This window comes from Cucurbita pepo, chromosome 18, assembly GCF_057944985.1.
Source record: "Cucurbita pepo subsp. pepo isolate OVF chromosome 18, ASM5794498v1, whole genome shotgun sequence".
Lineage (NCBI taxonomy): Eukaryota > Viridiplantae > Streptophyta > Magnoliopsida > Cucurbitales > Cucurbitaceae > Cucurbita > Cucurbita pepo.
Window position 1 is genome coordinate 1,256,517 of NC_141815.1, and position 22,055 is coordinate 1,278,571.

A 22,055-nucleotide genomic window follows, 5' to 3' on the forward strand; every position below is an offset into this window, starting at 1 on the left:
TTGCATGCCTACGGTCAAGCGATGGATGCTCGAGTCTCTGATAATTAAAATATTAAAAATTAAAAAATTTGAATTCTCGTACAAATTGAAACATAATATTCTAAAAAATAATAGGAAAAAGAAAATGCATTGAGAAAAGATTGAAGAGTTTGGGTAATTTCTCTCTCTTGTTTGTAAGAGCGAGAGAGGCATGTTGGAGAGAGAGAGCACGTGCAGAGGAGGGTGCGAATGGAATGATAAAGCACGTGCCTTGCACGTGCCCTGCTTCTCCAGCAGGATTCTCTCGCCTAGCCGCCCGCCATTGTTGAAGAAATCAAAGCTTTTTTTGTTCCCTGAAATTTTTGTCGGAGATGAAGAAGACGGAGATTTGTATGAATCATTTAAATAGGAATTTCAGAAAGAGATAGGGGCAAAATTGGAATTTTAACACTATTTTTTTACGATAAAAAATAAATAAAAAATAAATAAAAATTAATTTTCAAACATTTTAATAAAAAAAAATTTATAATTTATAAAAAAATATAAAGATTTCATTAATACTTTTCAATTTTTTAAACAACAGTATTATGTTAAAAAACATTAGTAAAATTTTGAGAGTATTATTAACACTTTTAACCTTTATTTCAAAAATATTAAAAAAAAGTTTTTACCTTCTTTTCGCACTATTACGGGTACGAAAATGAAAATAATGGACAAAATTGGATTTAATTGTCAACTGCTCGGGATTGACTAAGGATTCGAGTCATAGCACACGGTTTCATAAAACGGTACGATTTTTCCGATCTAAATAAAGTAAGTTTTACATGAAGAAGATTTGACTCAGCATGTTCTATTTGATACGGGTAGGAAAATAACCCAACTGGGTATTATTAAAAAAAAATAGAGAAGTCAGAACCGAGTTAAAATGATACGGATCAACCCCTTCTTCTTGTGCCATAGATCTTACCATTTCCGCACCTCATAAATTATCTCCAAATTTTTAATTTTCTTTTCCTACAAATTTAAGGATATATTAATTTTTTTTTTTTTTATAAAAGTTCATGGATATTTTTGAAAACGTCATCAGTGCACTCTCACTTGACACCTATCGTGATGATAAACGGCTCATCTCGCCGTGACCTTCTCTTGAATTCTCAAAACTTCTGTCGCTCCATCCCCGTAGTGGCAGAGAACCCATCGCTGTCTCAACTGTGCTACCGAAGGCTCTGGGAAAGTCGGAATAAGAGAGTATTCATCTACTTAGATGCTTTCAGCAGTTATTGGCTCTGCACTTAGCTACCCAACATTTACCGTGGGCACGAACGATTTTCAAGTTTTTTTTTTTTTTTTTTTTTTTTTTTTTTTTATATTATAAATAAAAGCGTTTTTAAATTTGTAAAAAAAATTAAAAATCAAGAGGTAATTTTGAAATTTTACCACTAATGGTAAAAATATTTTTGAATTTTGATAATTACTCATTTTTTAAATTAAACTTATGACGTCATATTCATAAAACATTTATTACCGTCTTAAATATTAATAAATGTCAATAAATATTTAAATTATTTATCGAATCTAAAAAAAAGATTCTTTTAGCATTATTAAGATACAACATTAATATTTCCCTAACATAATTGAAAAATGGTCCATATTTTGTGGAAATAATAATAATAATAATAATAATAATAATAATAATAATAACAATAATATAACCTATTTTTTAAAAATAAAGTATTTTTACATCACATGTGATGTAAGCATTTCTTTAATTAAATATAATTCTAAATAATTTTTACCAACTTTTTACCAAGTTACCAACCTATTTTAATCCTTGTAAGTAAATCCAAACTCCAGACAAAAAATATAATATATTTAAAATTTTATAAATTATTTTGGCCAAGATTTTAATTTTTTTTTTTAATGCAATTCAATGATTCAAATAATTTCAGATCAATTATTTTTTAATTAAATTATTAAAATATTATTCATATATAAAAATTAATCCATATTTTTAAATTTGTATAGGAAATAATTTATTTAAAATTAAGTTAGAAATTATATAATTCGTCTAGCTTCGTCAAAATTTTATTATTATTATTATTATTTGTAAGGTTGCATGCCCGTTCCAAACCCCTTTTTTGCATACCCGTTCCAAACCCCTTTTTCATGCTTTTATCTTAGATCAACCGCCAGCAGATATTGTCCTCTTTGGGGTTTACTTTTCGAGCTTCCCCTCAAGGGTTTAAAACGCGTCTGCTAGGGGAAGGTTTCCACACCCTTATAAATGATGGTTTGTTTTCCTCCCCAACTAATGTGGGACATCACAATAAATGGTATCAAAGTCAGGCACAAGACGATGTGTCAGTCTTCTCGTTGTTCCCTGAAGGGGGGTAGATATGAGGCAGTGTATCAGTAAGGATGCTGAGCCCCAAAAGAGGGTGGATTTAGGGGCAGTCCCACATCGATTGGAGGAAGGAAAGAGTGTCAGCGAGGACGCTGGGCCCCGAAGGGGGGTGGATTGTGATGCCTCACATTGGTTGGGGGAGTAGAACAAACCATCATTTGTAAGGGTGTGGAAACCTTCTCCTCACAGATGCGTTTTAAAGCCTTGAGGGGAAGCCCGAAAGGGAAAGCCCAAAGAGAACAATATCTGCTAGCGGTTGATCTGGGCCGTTACAGAACTTCTCGTAAGCCGTTGTTGTTCCCTTTTGCTTACATTTTCATATAACACCGATTTCAATTTCTCAAATCTTACTTTCAAAACTCTCTTTTGAAATCTCTCTACCCCGTTTTCTAAAACTTTCTTCTTGAATCGGGACCAGAGGTTCGAGCACACGTCGCTTGGTCGTAGACGACGCAAGAACGAATAGACTTAACTCACTTGTTGCTGGGAACTGAGTGTCGCACAATAGCAAGTCTGCTACTATCCAAGTGCAATTGTGACAATAATTTAAATCTTATAAAACTCAAATATTAAATATTTTTAATTTTCGTAATAAATCTAAAAAATAGATAAGAAATTGTTGGATCGTAACTTTATTTTCGGGTTGGTCAGGTTGACCTAACCAAAAAAAGTCAACTCGCAAATTGACTCGATTTTTTTTCAACTTTTATCATTCCATCCCAATTAATAGAGTTCTCGAGTCATATAAACACGTCTTTTTTAAGTCGTATTTTTAAGATTTATTTTCGAGTTATATAATCAAGTTTATCGCATAAGAAAATAGAAATTAAAATTAAAATAAATTAAATATTGTTTAAAAATGTTGGTAGGAGATAGGTTATAGGAATTATGAGACAGTAGACAGAGTCAAATGAAGAGGGACGACAGTACAGGTTGTCCTTTGCGTGTTCCACAGACAACCTTTTACTTAATTGTCATGTTCCTCTATTATCCATCACCCTAATTAATAAAAATAACATTCATTTTTTATATTAATTTATTTCTAAAAAAATAATTTTATAGTTAAATTAAAAAAAAAAAAATTAATACTTAGGAGGACAGTATGTCTGCTAGCTGTGGGTTAGGGTCGCACATCGATTGGAGAAAGAAACGAAATGGTGTGAAAACCTTTTATTTTATTTGCTGGTTGTGGACTAGGGTCGTTACAAATGGTATTAGAGCCAGAAACCGGACGATGTGCCAGTGAGGAGGCGGTTCCCTGAAGGTAGACACAAAGTGGTGTGCCGCTGGGCCTCGAAGAGGGGTGGATTTGGTGGGGTCTCACATCGATTGGAGAAAGAAACGAAATGGTGTGAAAACCTTTTTGTAGCAGACGTGTTTTCAAGTTTTGAGGGGAATCCCGAAAGAGAAAGCCTAGCTATTTTTAAACATAGTGCTATGGTTGCCTAACCAATGTTGGTTGTATCTTGACGATCGAGTGTTATCCATGACTTGTATGGCGATCCGCCTATGCCCTTCCATTTCCATTTGTACTTACTAAGGTTCGAATTTGCGCACAGAGAATTGTATTGACAATTAGTTCATCCTCTTAACGGGCAAAGCTACGACACTGTTTGATAGTAATCACTCGTGTGCATCAAGGTATTCTCTGGCTCGTTAGTCCTCTCTTCCATAGCGTTCTAAGACATTATCTACTTGCAAAAACGTGAGATTTTCCGACGTTATCGTTTTCCTTAAATTCATCCTTGCCGACACTGTTATTACACATTCTAAAACCATAATAAACTCATTGAGCTCGCCCTCATCTTCCCAGAACAATGGTCGTGTTAATCCTTTGAATGTTTTAATTAGATATGCGGAAGTTAACAATAAATACTTTGAATGTTTTACTGGGCTATCATAATCTATCCCGACTTTCATGACATTTCTAGCGTTTACTGTTATTCGTGCATGGGAGCTTTTCCTTTACCTAAAATGTAACGACCCTAAATTTTTTACTTAATCTAAGGTCACTATTATATATATATATATATATATATATATATATGAACATTGAACGCGGAAATACTTCATTTAAACTTTTCTTAAAGCATAAATTTAAATAAACATTTAAATTAAAAACATCGTATTCTAGCTTGTGTCATGGTCTCAAATTGCGATGTCATCGTCAGTTGTTCAGGGAGCCTTGCCTTTACCTGAAATATAAGTATCACGTGGCTTGAGTATTTTAAGAAAGACTCAGTAAATGATCTCACGGTTGGGGTAACATATACAATTTCATGAATGAGACCTGTCATAACAGTCCATTTTCCCACGACGGCTATCCTAACGGGCAATTTGGATGTGTACTTAATTTCCCTGCACACGGTTCACACGTGCAATTATAGACCCACCAATCAGTTCGCACACCTCCAGGGCCTCTCTGGTCGGACGAGCATTCTGTGGTAGCTGTTGATGCCAGGCACCCGTTAGGAATGGCGACCGTTGCATCATGTTTCGAAAATACTTATAAACTTTCAAAAGTAAACGTTAATACCTTTAAAATTTTAGATCGGTTGAATTGGTTTGATTTGTTTGGATTATTTATTATTTATTAAAATATATATTAAATTAAGTTAAAATGTATTATTGAATTATTATTATTATTATTATAATATATATATATATATATATTTTAAAGAAACCTGAGCCCAGTTTTTTTTTTTTTTTTTTTTTTTTTTTTTTTTTTTTAAAGAAAAAACAAATTTGTAAAATAAAATAAAAATGAATAAAAGAAATGGCGAAAACCCTAATCTTTCATCCCTGCTCCAATTCTACTTGTTATTCTTCTTCACGCCGGCTCCTCCTCCATTTCAGCAGCTCATTGTTGCCGCCGCCGCCTCTCTCCCGTGAACTGCTGCCGCCGTCGCCGTTCATCTTGTACCGATTTTATACTCCCTTGTTGTTACTGGTATTCTCCCAATCTCGATCTCTATCTTTTTTCTCACTTGAAAACACAAATTAAAAGATCAAAAATGCGTTATTATTTATTTTGTTTGCTGTATATACTTTCGTTGGATTCAATTGCTCCTGTGTTTTTGTTAATTTATACTACTGAAGTTCTACGTAATTGAATTGTTTACTTTTTGGCAACCGATTGGATACTGAGAATTAGCGTTCATTTTTTGTAATCCTTTATCTCATACAGGATGGTATAGTATTCGAAAACTTACATGAACCAATTCCTAAAAAGCTCGAACACAAGCAAAGATTAATTGGGTTTACTCCTCTAGTAATCTGTTTTAGTGGATAAATTTATCTGGTAATTTCGCTTTAATTTGTTTTTATATCATATCCTTTTCTTAAATTCATAATATTTGATTTGACAAGGCTTACACGTTTGCTAATCTTGAATAAAGGTGGAACTGGAAAAGTTGGGAGGAATAAGATGGGGGTTTTCTTTTTTGCACTCTAATGGATTTCTACTTACCATAAATGAAATTCCTTGTCTTGATGGTTAGAAGAAATAAAAAGAAAATAACTATTCTAAAATTATATCTTGTAATTGTAAATCATAAAAACTATTTTCCGTCAACAAACATCAGCTCTCTTGCAGACTGGAAAATCGAGAGAAAACAGATTAGTTTTAGGTAATAATGAATTAGGCCATGAAATGTTTTGAAATCCGTTCTGATTTGAAATACGGTTCCAAAAAGAGGGTTTGACTATTGTCATTTCTGGATGCATCTGAGCTATCTAATGTCTTATTGATGAAGTTTGTTTGTAATCCTTTTATTTGGTTCAGTCTGATGCTGGAACTGTAGAAAATATATGATTGTAAAGAAGCATTGTGTCCATGATTGGGAGTCTCATTTTTCTCTTTCTTGTGAGTATCAATCTCAATTTGAGGGAACTATGCTTATTAGGATAGGGGCGAACAGATTTTGAACCTGTAGGCAACCATTTTGCTGTGCCCATAATGAATAAAATTTCCTTAATTTGGCTTGTTTCTTGGTAAATTGAAACTTTGAAGATAAGAAATTGGCATGTTATAAACCCAAAATGGTTGAAACTCAAGAAAACCAAACCGACAGACGAGTGTAGTTTGAAAATTGGGTTTGCTCAATCCATCTTCATTGGTATGGTTGTCCATTTTTATTAATAAATGATATTGTTTTAGTCATTGGTTCAGCCAAAAGAATCTGCGGCACAGAACTAATTTATACCTTTGGCCTTATGAATTGTTGCCATTTTTAAATGTTTAAAGAACAATTATCATTTATATCTGTTGCTACCAATTATATCAAAACTATTACCCATTGCCATTACTTTGAAAGCTATGTTAGGAATATTGATAATTACTAAAGAAAATCTGTCTCTCTGGGTATTTGTGACTAAGCTTTTTGTATTTATTTGTTAGGACTCATTTTGCTTGATTGGAGGCTATTTCAATATGTTGCCTTGTTTTGTGGGCTCCTATTTGTATGCCCTTACCAACAGTAATGAGTCACATTTATCATCACTTATCAAAGGGCCACTATGAAGGAATAATGAACAAGGTCAACTCAATTTATTTAAATAACTCTTAGTATCTCGATAAATTTATAGTGGAATCTATAGTATGATCTTTCATGTACATTCAAAATATACATTCTAGAGTTCTAAGCTCCATGGCCTCATAACCCCTTAGCTTTGTTATGTCCTCATCACTAGATGTGGAAGCTTAGGTACCACTTAAAAAAGAAGAGCAACATGGAGGAGTATAAAAGTACACTCAATAAGTAGCTCACTTGTAGGCTTATAACTAGATACCAATCTCACTCATAACCATTATATCGTGTGTCTTAACTCATATGTCTCTCAATAGTAATAGCCTAGATTCTCAATCATAGGTTATCCATCATAACAATATTTTGAATAAGACTCATTCAACTCCCTTGAGCTAATGCAATGCTAAAAGTCTTATGTTTGAGATTGCTTAGCTCATTTGAGTTCACAATAGGGTTTTCACTCCTTGATACCATATCATCCATCTCCTTCGAGTCTGTCTCAAAGATTGAGTTCATAATATTCAGATCCTCCAAGCTTACCTCAATCATCTATATCAAATGGTCTAGCCTAATGGTTGGATTTACATCTTTTAGCCCATCTGAGCGTATCTTAATCATTAAAGTCATATAACCCATCCCAGCGATTGGTATCATATAGTTTAGCTCCTCTGAGCTCATATTTCAACCATTGATGTTTCATCACATATTCTATTATTTGTTTTTCATAAACCAACTCCTATGAGCTTATTAAATCATTGTGTCACAGGTCCTACTCAATGGTTGGTTTTATGCTATCTAACTCCTTTGAGTTTATCTTTAACCACTAGTATCAGATAACCTTGCTCCTTTGAGCTTGTCCTATTGTTTCTTGGGTATTTTAGGGTTTAGGTAATCTAGTTATGCCTTTTACTATTTCTCTGTTTTCAATTGATATCATAGAATGGTGAGGTGCGTGTTCTCTGTTAACAATACCTTCCAACTATGTGACCTATATGACTCATGTTTTCTGGGCAGCTTTGTACTAGAAATTAGTTGGCTACTCCGTAGTCCCCACATAGTCACTATGAATTGGAGAGTGATCCCTATGCCCCTACCTATCCCGATATTGTGCAAGAGGATAGTCGAAGATTCCTCTAAACAATCCCACATAATAACCTAATGGCACAACATATGATATGCACCTAGTAACCTAATGGAAATTAAGCTTGTAAAGCATGTTAATTGGTTGTTAGCATGAGGTCGCTTGGTTTTTGATAACTTCTGATTGTTAATGCGATTATGCCTGATATATAGTTCGATTGATTGTATTAAGCATGCTGTGACACATTAAAACATGTTGTTGATTGAAAGTGTGAAAGATGATTGAAGATTGTGAGATTCATCCATGTTTCTCTTGTTTAGAGCATTATTGAATTGGACTAGTAAAGGGAGATGGTGATTCCTCCTCCAGTTAGGCCACCAAGATTAACCCAGTATCTAAAGCCATATATCTTGAAAATGCACTTCACAAACAAGTATGTTAGTGCCCAAGTGATCCACTCCAAAACAGCCACGGTTGCTTCAGCTGCAAGCTCCCAAGAGAAGGCGCTGCGGTCGAGCATGGAGTCGACAAGGGATGTGGCTGCTGCTGCAAAGATTGGGAAATTGTTGGGAGAGAGGCTTATGCTCAAGGGAATCCCAGCTGTTTGTGTACACTTGAAAAGAGAACAGAAATATCATGGTAAGGTCAAAGCTGTCGTTGATTCTGTGAGGGAAGCAGGCATTAAGCTGCTTTAATTTTAGTTTTTTGGTTCAATTTACTTCATTTTGGGTCATCCTTTGCCTGATTTGTTGTTGAGTTTCATCAATCACTGCCCAATTTGCTTCAATTTGCTTCATTTTGGGTGAAATGTAGTGTTTTTAGGTGAAATGTTTTTTTTCCTGCCAGCTTTTTTGTCAAATAAATAATAACTAAGAGACTATATATATATGAAGTTTTTTTTTTTTTTTTTTTTTTTTTTAAATTTTATTTTTAATCATTTCAGTTTAGTCCAGGTTGTTATTTTCAATTTTATTCTTTTTAAAGGTAAATATTAGAAGTGGTTGATAATACTCTGACACTATTTAGTGAGTTTATGAAAAAAATTAGATAAAGAATTAAGCTTTTCAAGAGAGAAGGTTGAAACTTTTTTGACTTGTTTCTTTCTCCGATCGATGTCGTTCCCTCCTCCTCCCTCCTCCAATTGATGTGAGATTTTATAATATTTGTTAGTGATGGACTCGGACTATTACCCACTTGAGTTTAAGGTGAAGCTTAAAGGTTATTACTGTGATATTCTATAATCCGACATTGGTTGGAGAGGAGATCTATAATCCTACATTGGTTGGAGAGGAGAATGAAACACCCTTTATAATGGTGTGGAAACCTTTCCTTAGTAGACGTGTTTTAAAGCTTTGAGGGGCAGCTCGAAAGAGAAAGTCCAATGTGGACAATATTTGGGCTTTCCAAAGAGGACAATATCTGCTAGCGGTGGACTTGGGTCGTTACAAATGGTATCAGAGCCAGACACCGGACTATGTGCCAGCGAGGAGGCTGTTCCCCTAAAGGGGGTAGACACTGGACTATGTGCCAGCTAGGAGGCTGTTCCCCGAAGGGGAGTAGACACGAGGCGATGTGCCAGTAAGGATGTTGGGGCTCGAAGGGAGTTGGATTTGGCGGGGGTACCACATCGATTGAAGATGCTATTCCCCTGGGGGTAGACACGAGACGATGTGCTAGTATGGACGCTAGGCTCCGAAGCGGATGGATTTGGAGGGGTCCCACATTGATTGGAGAGGCTGTTTCCCGAAGGGGGTAGACACGAGGCGATGTGCTAGTAAGGACGTTGGCCTCGAAGGAGGGTGGATTTGGCGGGGGTCCCACATCGATTGGAGAAAGGAACGAGTGCCAGCGAGGACGCTGGGCTCTGAAGGGAGGTGGATTGTGACATCCTACAATCCCCCATTGGTTGGGGAGGAGGTCGAAACACCCTCTATAACGGTGTGGAAACCTTTCCCTAGCAGATGCATTTTAAAGCCTTGAGGGAAAGCTCAAAAGGGAAAGCCCAAAGAGAACAATATCTACTAGCGGTGGACTTGGACCGTTACAATTACCTACCATCTTTGGCACCCCTATAGATAGTGACTAACAATGTGGCCTTGTTCCCCACATCGAAAGCCACACTCCAGAGGTTGTCAAACAATGTCCCCAAGTGTGACTCTCTCAAATATTGTGAGATCTTTAACCGATACGAGCTCGAGATCATCTAGTAAGACCTCGAGGTAGATTCTATTGTCGCTAGTGCTTGAAATCTGCTTGATATGCATTTCCAATCATCATAGCTGGTCTACAACCGCCAGATACCCTCATGGTCTCTTTGTCTACTAGTTTTGAGGCAAACTTCTCGAGTCTTGTAAACTCCTTCTCATAAGCCTTCATTGATCGTTTATTTTGTTGTAGGTTTATGAATTTCATTAAATTGTAGCAATATTATTGGGTCTCCCTTGGATAGAAATACTACCACCATAGAAATGCATCGCTCTTTGCCATAAATGTCGCATACGACACTTGGATAGTTCATCAGTCGAAATATAGTCTCCAGATACGATAATCACTATTCTGCTACAGTCGAGTTTTCAGATGACCCTTCGAAGGTACGGATATCGTATCTTCTAAAACTCCTTTAAGTACCTTACTTCCGTGAACACCCCTCCCTGATTTAGGATTCATTCTAAGACCTAGTAAAGATATTCAGGGAATTTCGGAGTGTAGAAAGTGCAAAATCGAGGACCCAAACACGGTTAACCACTTGAAATTTCTCAAGCACGATTAAAGCAAGAAGCCATTAAGTTGCCCTTTAAGAAAACCTAGTTAAGTCCACACCACGAAAAAAATCAAGATTAGCTTACTATACCTAGAGTCGAGCCAAGACTACATCCCTATCGTTCCAATATGCCATGATAATCTATTCCTCACTCAATTAGTGAGTTGCCCTGCCTCGATTTGTGGGATAACATATATGATTCTTGCTTTGATTTGTAGGTCCACGACTTTGTACCGTTGACATAACTTAGGTTGTCCTTGGTCGGGTTAGGTATATCCAAATCATGACTCATGCTACGTATTGAGGTGGAAATGGACATCGGCCTCCTCGAACTCGTGCTCTGTAAGCTCAACTTGAACGAGGTATTGGGCCATATGAGTACATACATGATTCAGGTCACGTATTGTGTGTGAAAATGAACAAGGATCTTCTATTACGACTAATACTCCGTAAACCCACATTTAGTGGGGTGAGGGACCATATGGGTACGTACGATATCGACATAGGTATAGATAACTCAAAATAAACAAACATGATCCTCCAAAAAAAAAATTTCAAGTATTACAGGCACGAACCCCAAGGACTCCAAATCTAGAACCAAGAAACCTAGCTAAGACACGAACACGATTAAGAGACTACTTGTTGAGTATTTTTTACTCACATTAGTTATTTTTTTCTTTTCAAATAGCAGCTTAATAGCCTAATCGGAAATGAGAGTGATCTAGAGTTGTACGACAGCAGATGAATGTCTCATGATTGGCCTCTTCACCCCATTCATCACTCCCAGGTCTCCACGTTGCAACTTTCCTGAAAATTATTTTAAAAATAGTAAGAGTATTAAAATAATTCGTAAGACATTCCTCCGGTTCGGGTCAAATAGGCAAACCTTTATACGACGAATCAAATAAAATGATATTAACAGCTAATTATCCAAAACACGGCTTGTATTCTATCAACTAAAAATCGTTGCTCGTCAAAGTGACCATTAATAGCTAGCAACCCGATATACACAACGTGTAACCCTTATCACGAAAGTAATTATCATCAATCACACCTTAAGGTGTAGATTAGTGGTTGGTTACTCGATACACAGAATGTGCCACAATTATCGTATTCAACAATCATGATAAATAATACATTATAATAGAGCACACAACCATACAAACGCAAACAGATCAATTTTTTGTTTCCAAAAAATAAAACATTTGAGTTTCAATAGGAGAGTCTCTTACTTCGAGAGCTTTCATTAACCATCACAATAAGTATTGGTACAAATTTGATTTAGACCAACGCTACATTCAAACCACTACAAACTATCTTAACTATATGACACGATGACCCAAGAATGATAGGGCTTCATTACTCACGATTTTTCCACGAAAGAGTTGGGTTTGGAGTGAGCTTCAAAATGTAACTAAACTTCGTTGGTTAACGCGTCGTACCTTCACTTGGGTGTCTAAGTTGTTGTACCAAACATAAGTTGATATGAAATCACTACAGAAGTAAGATTCAGATTTCTTTGTTGATCGAATATCTCAAAGCATGAACACTTGTTTGAGATTTGAATCACTCCACAAGCAAGATTGATCATGTCAAGTTTGAATGATTCTACGTGTAACCTAAACTACATAGAATTGCAAACAAACTTAGTCATTGGCTAAAAAAAAGCACAAATGCTTCTTTTACTACATTTTCCAAGTCTACCTACAAATATAACATACATGGCTTTATATAACATCAAAATGAAACTCTTGACCTTACATGAGACGTTTCAAGAGTTTGTAACATTCATACTTTGTGACTATAATTAGTCACTATGTATGCTCCACCGTGAAAATGTAACTTTCAAGTAAATAAAAAGTCTTAGAATATATTAATAAAATATAATAACTCTAAATTATAATCCACCCAAAATTTATAAATGAAGTTTTGTCATTTTTTAATGTGACGTAAATTGAAATATCTTTTGATAATTTCAACAGCATTTTTTTCACATCTTCATTGAAGTATATTGTATGATGTATGTCTCTTGGTTCATTTCACAAGTGGTACGACTTCGTGAGTTGACACATTGTACCTTTACTTACGTGATGTCTCTTGGTTCATTTCACAAGTGGTACGACTTCGTGAGTTGACACATTGTACCTTTACTTACGTGATGTCTCTTGGTTCATTTCACAAGTGGTACGACTTCGTGAGTTGACACATTGTACCTTTACTTACGTGATGTCTCTTGGTTCATTTCACAAGTGGTACGACTTCGTGAGTTGACACATTGTACCTTTACTTACGTGATGTCTCTTGGTTCATTTTACAAGTGGTACGACTTCGTGAGTTGACACATTGTACCTTTACTTACGTGATGTCTCTTGGTTCATTTCACAAGTGGTACGACTTCGTGAGTTGACACATTGTACCTTTACTTACGTGATGTCTCTTGGTTCATTTCACAAGTGGTACGACTTCGTGAGTTGACACATTGTACCTTTACTTACGTGATGTCTCTTGGTTCATTTCACAAGTGGTACGACTTCGTGAGTTGACACATTGTACCTTTACTTACGTGATGTCTCTTGGTTCATTTTACAAGTGGTACGACTTCGTGAGTTGACACATTGTACCTTTACTTACGTGATGTCTCTTGGTTCATTTCACAAGTGGTACGACTTCGTGAGTTGACACATTGTACCTTTACTTACGTGATGTCTCTTGGTTCATTTCACAAGTGGTACGACTTCGTGAGTTGACACATTGTACCTTTACTTACGTGATGTCTCTTGGTTCATTTCACAAGTGGTACGACTTCGTGAGTTGACACATTGTACCTTTACTTACGTGATGTCTCTTGGTTCATTTCACAAGTGGTACGACTTCGTGAGTTGACACATTGTACCTTTACTTACGTGATGTCTCTTGGTTCATTTTACAAGTGGTACGACTTCGTGAGTTGACACATTGTACCTTTACTTACGTGATGTCTCTTGGTTCATTTCACAAGTGGTACGACTTCGTGAGTTGACACATTGTACCTTTACTTACGTGATGTCTCTTGGTTCATTTCACAAGTGGTACGACTTCGTGAGTTGACACATTGTACCTTTACTTACGTGATGTCTCTTGGTTCATTTCACAAGTGGTACGACTTCGTGAGTTGACACATTGTACCTTTACTTACGTGTCTTGATTGCTATACCAAAAATAGAGGCGAGAGAGGTATACCGTATTCAAGTGAAAAAAAAACAGCATAAAAACAATAATCTTGCAAGATTACCACTTTTTTTTTCCTTTTCAGATAATAAAACGAATAAATTCATAAAATAGAAGTATTGATTATAGCTTAATTTCAATGTATATATCAAACAGTTGTTAATTAAATAACATAAAGAACATTTTAAAAAAATTAAATTTAAAATTCCTTCAACTTTTCAAGTTTGTTTCTATTTTATTTTAAAATTTTAAAATTTAGTAATTCATAATTTAATGAACAATGTAATTGCCTTCGATCAATTTGATCAGGCAATCGAGATTAATCGACTTGATTTTGGACACTTTGGTTTCTATACCAAATTTGACCAACAAACGAAACATTCCTAACCTTCGCTACTCAGACACAACATGCAATTATCTAATGCACACTTGATCGTTTAGTTTAAGTCGATCGTGTGGACTACTTCTAATTCTATGCCAAAAGCGAGAGAAACCCGATTCTCTTCTTTCTTTCTCTACCCCATGTCACCGTGCGGTAATGGCACGGGTGTAAAATAGGGAGGCTATGTTTGAAGGAAAATGAAGAAAAAAGGGACATAATTCAAAATGACACTTCTATAATGGTAGAGTTGTTCACGCCATGAAAGGTTGATATTAGCATATGAATATTTGATAATTTGGCACAGCATTGCCTGTGTCCAAGTAGTTGACATCAACCACAGCATCCCCAAGATCATCTGGAAAGGATCAGTTGTTTAGCTTCCACATATTACTTTAAACCAAAATAATAATGTAACGGCATCGACCTTCGGCATTGAGTCTATTTAGTCACTAAACTTTAAAGGGTTTTGATCATCTCCGTAAATTTTCGATCGTAGTTTTAGCCAAGTTAATAAAAAAATACCCCTAAACTACCCTTGAAAGTTTTAGAACTTTTAACAATACCGTTGACAAAAATACCCTTAAACTAAAAAATAAATAAAAGTTCATAAATACTCTTACCATCAATTCTAGATAAAAATCGTTTAAAAAATACCCATGAAGTTTCAAAAAATAACGTTAGTACCCTTAAACCTTTAGAAAAGTTAAAAGTTCCGAGAGAATTCATAAGGGCAGATAAACAATTTACTAAAAACTTTTTAATAATCTCATATCAAGAAACGAACCTTCATAGATAGTTCTTGCTATATGGACATAGTCAGGTATGATATCTCTGTATATGATTCCATCGGGACGAGCATCCAGCACCACAAGAACACCTATCATCATCCACATTCTACAAATTTTCAACTCATGATTTTCTTTTTTCAAGTAAAAAGTCAAGTTTTCATTGGGAATAAATGAAAGAATGCAAGAGAATATGAAAAGAACAGCCTAAGAGGAGCCCATTTAACCCAGGAACGAGCTCCCACCAGCAAAAACAAATTTAAGTTTTGGGAAAGTTAGGGAAAGAGAGAACTAAAACAAATTTAAGTTTGATATGTAAAATCTTTCTTGTGAGATCTTATATCGGGGAACGAAGCATTCTTTATCAGGGTGTGGAAACCTCTCCCTAGTAGATGTGTTTTGAAATCATGAGGCTGACGACGATACGTAATGGGCTAAAACGGACAATATCTACTAGCAATGAGCTTGGGCTGTTACAAATGGTATCAGAGCCAGACACCGGATGGTGTGCCAGCGAGAACGCTGGACCCTCAAGGGAGTGAATTGTGAGATCCCACATCGGTTGGAGGGAGAACAAAGTATTCCTTATGAGGGTGTGGAAACCTCTTCCTATTAGACGCGTTGATAAGAATAATGGTGTTCTAAATGTTCCAATTGAACCTATTACATTGATCCAAGACCAAGGAGATTCAACAAGCATTCATTCTTTATCTACAAAATTGGATAAACTCAGTTCAATCATTATTTCATGTGTTATAAGCTGATTCGATTGAGGAAATCATTTGGAACTTCGAAAATGAATATTTGCATAGTTGAAATAGCAGATGAGGTTGCTATAACTAACCGTTAATGGATAATTTGTTAGAAAACTGTATTTATTATTTTAATTCCATAATTTCTTGTAGTGGGATAAAGGGGGAGAATTTACTTATCAAAGTCATAACATCTAGTTTTGCGGGAGTAACTCACCAATCATGGCCATTTAACTTCATTAGTAGCCATTTGAAGAGTTGATATTTCTTTTGTGGACAGAATATAAATATCCACAAAATATTATATAAAAGTCCGATGAAGATTGGCTCTCAAATTAAGACTTTCACCCTTAAAATTTGAGTATCTTACTACGTTTTATGCAATTCTTGTGGTAGATTGCATTTGAGTCATTCAATCAAACCTTTTGACTCTGGAGTGACTCAATTTAGAACAAAGTTCTAAATCTTGCTTCTAAATCTTTGATGTTAGGAGGTAATCTAATTCTAGCCTTATCTCTTAGTTGATATTTTGTATGAGAGGTGTTAATTTCTTTATTTGAGGGTTGTTCTTCAACAAAAGTTTGGATTGTTGAGCTGAGGATTAGGGTTGCCTTTTCACACTTTTTAAAATCGTAAGTTGATGGCGATACGTAACGGGCCAAAGTGGACAATATCTACCGGTGGTGGGCTTTGACTGTTACCTTTCTCATCTCCTAGATACCTGGTAAGTTAACGGGCAGTTCAACTAATTTCATCGATAATAGTTAACGGGCAGTTCAACTAATTTCATCGATAATAGTTAACGGGCGGTTCAACTAATTTCATCGTTAATAGGTTTGTAGTCAGTTCCTTGGAACACTAAACCAATCTAAGAAAGATTACCTGGTGCCTCCCAATCCTTAGTAGAATTGCTGGGAATTGGTGCCAGCCAGAGGATATTTCTCATGTTCATTGAAGCATCATAGGGTACATTAGATCCTACATTCAAAAATTCTAGAATTAGCAAACAATGATTTTGAAGTGGGAAAACGCAGATCAAAGCATTAGAAACATCATTATTTTCCTTTCTTGCAGCAGAAACAGGAAGGAAAAGAAAAGAAAAAAAAAGCAACAATATTTGTTTATGGTCAGTAATGTCGTTGAACGAACAAAGGCTTCCTTTATCCAACGCTGTGTTTCAATATGAAAACTCTTTTCTTTCCTATTCTCTCGGCTCGATGCTAACTAAAGTCCAAAGGACGCTCAAGATTTTCCAATCTTCCAAGTTAAGGACATATCCTATTAACTAAGGAATCCTTTTTCTCATGAAGAAGCTCGTCGCACATTCACTTTTTTCGCTAGCATGATGAATAAAGAGGTGTGAGAAGACGAGAAGTCAGGGTTTTTGGATATTCTATTAACGACCCGCGGGGAAGGTTTGGCAAAGGTGTCCTAAGAGGAATCATACCGTTCTCTATATGTGCCAGAATGACAACAGAGTTGCATTTGTGTGAGAAGCACATACTCGAGAAGATGAGTCAGACCGAAATTCAACACGAAGCATGCTTTTTCGGGCTTCTTAGAACAATTAGCACAAGAAATTTGGTTTTAGCTCAAGGCTTATGGTCTAGTACTCTATATTTTCATTAATGCGAAAGCCACTTCCATGGAATTGAGGTGAAAAAGCATATAGTGCACACCATACAGTTTATCTTGGTCATACCAATTTGACAATAGCCCATGTTGTATGGAAAAGCCTTCTCATCATAAGCTGGGAATTCCTTAGCATGAAACCTGCCAAATGCAATACTTGTCACATCTCACCCCACTCCAAAGATCAAATAACAGTTTTGAGGGGGAAAATAGAAAAAGAAGAAAGAACTCACAGAATACCAAGCCTGTTATTGTCAAAGGCAAGAAAAAGATGACCGTGAAATAAATCGAAACGGTTCAATGTAACGTTTAATCCCATAGCAGCGGATCGAGCAGCAATGAGCTCGAATAGGAACTTTAAATATGAATTTAGTTCCTGCAATTTGAATATCATACACCATTTATATGTCCAAATCAAATGTCACAGATATCATAAACAGTAGTTTTTCAGTGTGTAAAAACAGACCTCGCTTATGAAGCGTCTCCCATATGGTGTTCTTGTGAGTTCACATTTGTGTTTTTTTGATCCATGAACGTTGGGTATCTGTTGCATTACTAAAGCATGTAGGAGTTAATAAACTAGGTTCTCAATCCTCATTGAACTATTCAGATTTTGTGATTGTCTTCCTATCATCACCACATAATACAGGACATCAATGTTCACTTAATATAGAACAATGATAGAAACTCATCCTTAATTCATAGTTCAGTTAAGAGAAAACTATAGAAAGAGAGTCTATTTTGTGAGATCCCACGTCGGTTGGAGAGGGAAACGAAGTATTCTTTATAAGAGTAGGCATTGTAAAAACCTTGAGGGGAAGCCCAGAAGGAAAAACCCAAAGAAGACCATATCAACTAGCGGTGAGCTTGGGCTGTTACAAATGGTATTAGAGCCAGACACTGGGTAATGTGCCAGCGAGGACGCTGAGCCCCAAAGGGGGTGGACACCAGGCAGTGTGCCAGAGAGGACGCTGGGCCCCGAAAGGAGGTGGATTGTGAGATCTCACATCGATTGGAGAGAGGAACGAGTGCCAGCGAGGATGCTAGGCCCTAAAGGGGGTGAATTGTTTGATTCCATATCGGTTAGAGAGGGGAACAAAGTATTCTTTACAAGGGTGTGGAAATCTCTTCCTAGCATATGCGTTTTAAAAACCTTGAGGGAAAGCCCGGGCAATATCTACTAGCAGTGGGCTTGGGCTGTTACACATTTATTCTCAATCAAAGTTGAACTCAAGTACTAATTTGATTCATGAGATCTAATACACAAACTTGTTAGACGATGTGGGACTTTCATCATCCAACACCTCCCCTCAAACAAAGCACGCCTCCCCTTATTCGAGCTTTGACACTTTTGGAGTCTTAGTCATTTTTTACTGCCTTCGAGGAGGCTTGACTCCTTTTTCTTTTGAAGTCCTTTGTTCGACATTTGAGAATTTACCAATCTATTGGCACAACTAAGTTTAGGGCATGGCTCTGGTACCATGTTAGACGAACACAGCTCTCTACAATGGTATGAGATTGTCCACTTCGAGCATAAGCTCTCATGGCTTTGCTTTGGGCTTCCCCAAAATGCCTCATCCCAATGGAGAGTATATTCTTTGATTATAAACCCATGATCATTCCCTAAATTTCCCTAAATTAGCCGACGTGGGACTTTCATCATCCAACAAAACTAATTACGATTTAAGCCCAAGACTTATGCTGTTCAGATAACAATTAAACCATTTGCTGACCCATATACTCCAAAGATAAGTCAAATTGAGCTTGAGTATTAATTTAATTCATAATGTACAACAAGAACATAGATTACAATGATTTAAACTTAAAACTTGTCCAGTCATAGATTACCATTACACATTCCAACATTCACATACACATCAGTCGAAGTATACAAAATGGTTACTAATCTTATAGAAATGATCAGTTCAGCCCTTCGCCCATATCCAGTAAAGTTCTCATAAATTTTGTATAAACAAGTTGAAGTAAAGAAATGAAACTCACAGGGATTATAGCAGGATCAAGGGTGCGATGGATAGCCCCAGGATCTCCACCAGAATCAACAGCAAGGCGAGCGAGTTCGAGAACCGATTGAGGCGGCCACCAGACGAGTTCATCTTCCTCTCTCCGACTCCGATCATCGAATCTGCTCGATCTCAAGCTCCGTCTACTGGAGCATTTCGCGATGTATGGAGTTGGATGGAAGGGAACAAGGAATTTGAAACAGGATCTTATCTCCTTCGCTACGCTAGGGTTCACAGTCGAAGCTTGAGATTTGGAACCGAGAAGATTGAGCAAATCGGAGGGGGCGGCTTTGGGGATTGGCGATGGTTTGGTATAATTGTGAGAGAGAGCGAAGGGAGTGATTGAGAGAGAGAGGGAGAGAAACATGGTGAATCTGAGAGAGATTGAAGGGTTACCCATTTGAGGTGTTTCAATGGAGGTACTGGTGATTGTGTTGGAGATGGAAATGCATTGTAATGGAGTTGAAGAACTCGAAAGGAAGATGACAATGGAGGGCGATAAGGATTCGCATCAGATCCGCTGTTCTTCACCTAACGATTCACAAATGATCCATGATTGTAAGACTCCCGCTGCATCACTGCTTCGCTATGGTCGCAAATCATTGGCCAAATATTTTGAATATTATCCTCTGAGGTTCCGGATTCTAAATCTGATTCAAATTCTTGAGATATGTCATTACAAATAACATCAAAGCGGTACAATATTTAGTAAAATGGAGTTTAGTGACGAACCAAGGCAGAAGTTGGTGAGCAAGGTAATGCAGGGGAATGTCGGGATCATCAAATGTCGAATCCGTATCCAAATCCTTGGCATGAGTCTTTACAAATGGTACCAGAGATACCTCTCCTAGTAAGATGAAGTTCAAGGACAAACCAAAGTGGAAGCGGGTGAGTAACATGACCATGTCGCAGGAAATGTTGGGGCTATCAGGTGCTAATTCCTTGACATGGGTCGTTACAAACAGTATAAGAGCAGTACATCACGTATTAAGATGTAATTCAAGGATGAACCAATATCGAGATCCTAAAGATATGTCATTACTATCAATAAAACAGAGCGTACCTACCATTTTTATAATTGGATCATAAGAACTCCAAAATTTTTCAATAACCCAACCTAGAATTGATTCCGTGAGTAAAGACAAAATACGTTGAAATATCCTTTATTAGTTCTTACACACGATGCCGAATATAGAAATCAAGAACAAACCCAAGGCTCTTTAACTCATCTAAGTCTTGTTCTTAGGTGAACACTTTGGCGATCCTTTCAGTAGGGACCAAGGGATGAGATTATATTATATGATGATGTGACAACACGTACCCCATGTTGAGGATTATTGGGAGTGAGTCCCACATTGACTAATTTAGGAAATGATCATGGGTTTATAAGTGAGGAATATTATCTCCAATGGTAACCGGCCTTTTGGGGAAGCCCAAAGCAAAGCCATGAGAGGTTATGCTCAAAGTGTAGCCATGTCACGATGATGATGCATAATGATGAGTCGTGATTCCTAACACATGGGTTCACATAGGTTAACTTGGATACAAAGGACAAAATCGACACATGGGTTCACATAGGTTAACTTGGATACAAAGGACAAAATCGACACATGGGTTCACATAGGTTAACTTGGATACAAAGGACAAAATCGAACTTACACATGGGTTCACATAGGTTAACTTGGATACAAAGGACAAAATCGACACATGGGTTCACATAGGTTAACTTGGATACAAAGGACAAAATCGACACATGGGTTCACATAGGTTAACTTGGATACAAAGGACAAAATCGAACTTTCATTAAGGATAAATTGGATACAAATAAAATCGAACTTTCATTAAGGATAAATTGGATACAAATGAGGTCACTGGATACGATACGTAAGGATAAATTGGATACAAATGAGGTCACTGGATACGATACAAATGAGATATCGAACTTTCATTAAGGATAAATTACGTGATACGATACAAATGAGGAACTTTCATTAAGGATAAATTACGTGATACGATACAAACTTTCATTAAGGATAAATTACGTGATACGATACAAATGAGGTAACTGACCTTACTGTTGGAGTTAGATAACTGTATGATACAAAGGGAATGACGTTAATGCTACTATGTTTTGAATGTAAAATCATGGGGACTTCATGCATGTATGTGCATCAAGATACTTTTTGGTTATGTTATGTTAGTACGGATGCGTACCTTCAATATCATGTTCGCCATGATATCATGTGGGCCTTTCTTTTCCGTGGTGTCGACAATGTGTAACGCGTTAAGCCCGATCATGCCAGGCCCAGGGGGTATGTATACAAGTCCGCTTGGTGGGTTCATGTGCGAGTACGTGGGCCGTGTGTGGAGAAGTACCACACATCCAACCCTGCTCGGAACTGGAAAGAGTCCAAGACCATGTGACGAATTTAAGATAGGTCTCAATCATGTGTCGGTGTGTGATTACATTGATAATCCCAACAATGGAGTGACTTATTGAGTATTTCATAAAATATTCAAGC

The 22,055-nt window shown here is 36.6% G+C and overlaps 2 protein-coding genes across 4 annotated transcripts; one reads left to right on the forward strand and one right to left on the reverse strand.

Moving 5' to 3' along the window:
• The first annotated feature begins 5,164 nt into the window (after nt 1-5,164).
• LOC111779971 (uncharacterized) lies at nt 5,165-8,899 on the forward strand. Of its 2 annotated transcripts, none has more exons than XM_087119397.1 (2): nt 5,165-5,333; nt 8,263-8,899. In XM_087119397.1, exon 2 carries the CDS (start codon nt 8,344-8,346, stop codon nt 8,686-8,688), a length of 345 nt encoding a protein of 114 aa, XP_086975523.1. In that variant the 5' UTR covers nt 5,165-5,333; nt 8,263-8,343; the 3' UTR covers nt 8,689-8,899. The 2 variants fall into 2 exon arrangements, with proteins under 2 accessions (XP_086975523.1, XP_023515963.1); XM_023660195.2 differs by having other exon boundaries at nt 5,169-5,333; nt 8,314-8,899.
• A 5,390-nt stretch (nt 8,900-14,289) lies between these two features.
• LOC111779958 (T-box protein) lies at nt 14,290-20,148 on the reverse strand. 2 transcript variants are annotated; one of them, XM_023660180.2, is made up of 7 exons: nt 19,514-20,145; nt 17,979-18,056; nt 17,746-17,888; nt 17,583-17,653; nt 16,763-16,858; nt 15,128-15,220; nt 14,290-14,698 (listed from the first exon to the last, which is right to left on the reverse strand). In XM_023660180.2, exons 1-7 carry the CDS (start codon nt 19,931-19,933, stop codon nt 14,616-14,618), a joined length of 984 nt encoding a protein of 327 aa, XP_023515948.2. In that variant the 5' UTR covers nt 19,934-20,145; the 3' UTR covers nt 14,290-14,615. The 2 variants fall into 2 exon arrangements, with proteins under 2 accessions (XP_023515948.2, XP_086975510.1); XM_087119384.1 differs by lacking the exon at nt 14,290-14,698 and having other exon boundaries at nt 15,128-15,237; nt 19,514-20,148.
• Between the last annotated feature and the right edge of the window lie 1,907 nt (nt 20,149-22,055).

What these genes read in the sequence shown, in the direction of transcription:
- LOC111779971 (XM_087119397.1), top strand. Translation starts at nt 8,344, where the DNA reads ATGGTGATTCCTCCTCCAGTTAGGCCACCAAGATTAACCCAGTATCTA.
- LOC111779958 (XM_023660180.2), bottom strand. Translation starts at nt 19,933, where the DNA reads ATGGGTAACCCTTCAATCTCTCTCAGATTCACCATGTTTCTCTCCCTC. An exon ending in TTGATCCTGCTATAATCCCT is followed by an intron (nt 18,057 to 19,513) that starts GTGAGTTTCATT and finishes GTAATGCAACAG; the next exon opens with ATACCCAACGTTCATGGATC. An exon ending in AGCAAGAACTATCTATGAAG is followed by an intron (nt 14,699 to 15,127) that starts GTTCGTTTCTTG and finishes GATCCTTTCCAG; the next exon opens with ATGATCTTGGGGATGCTGTG.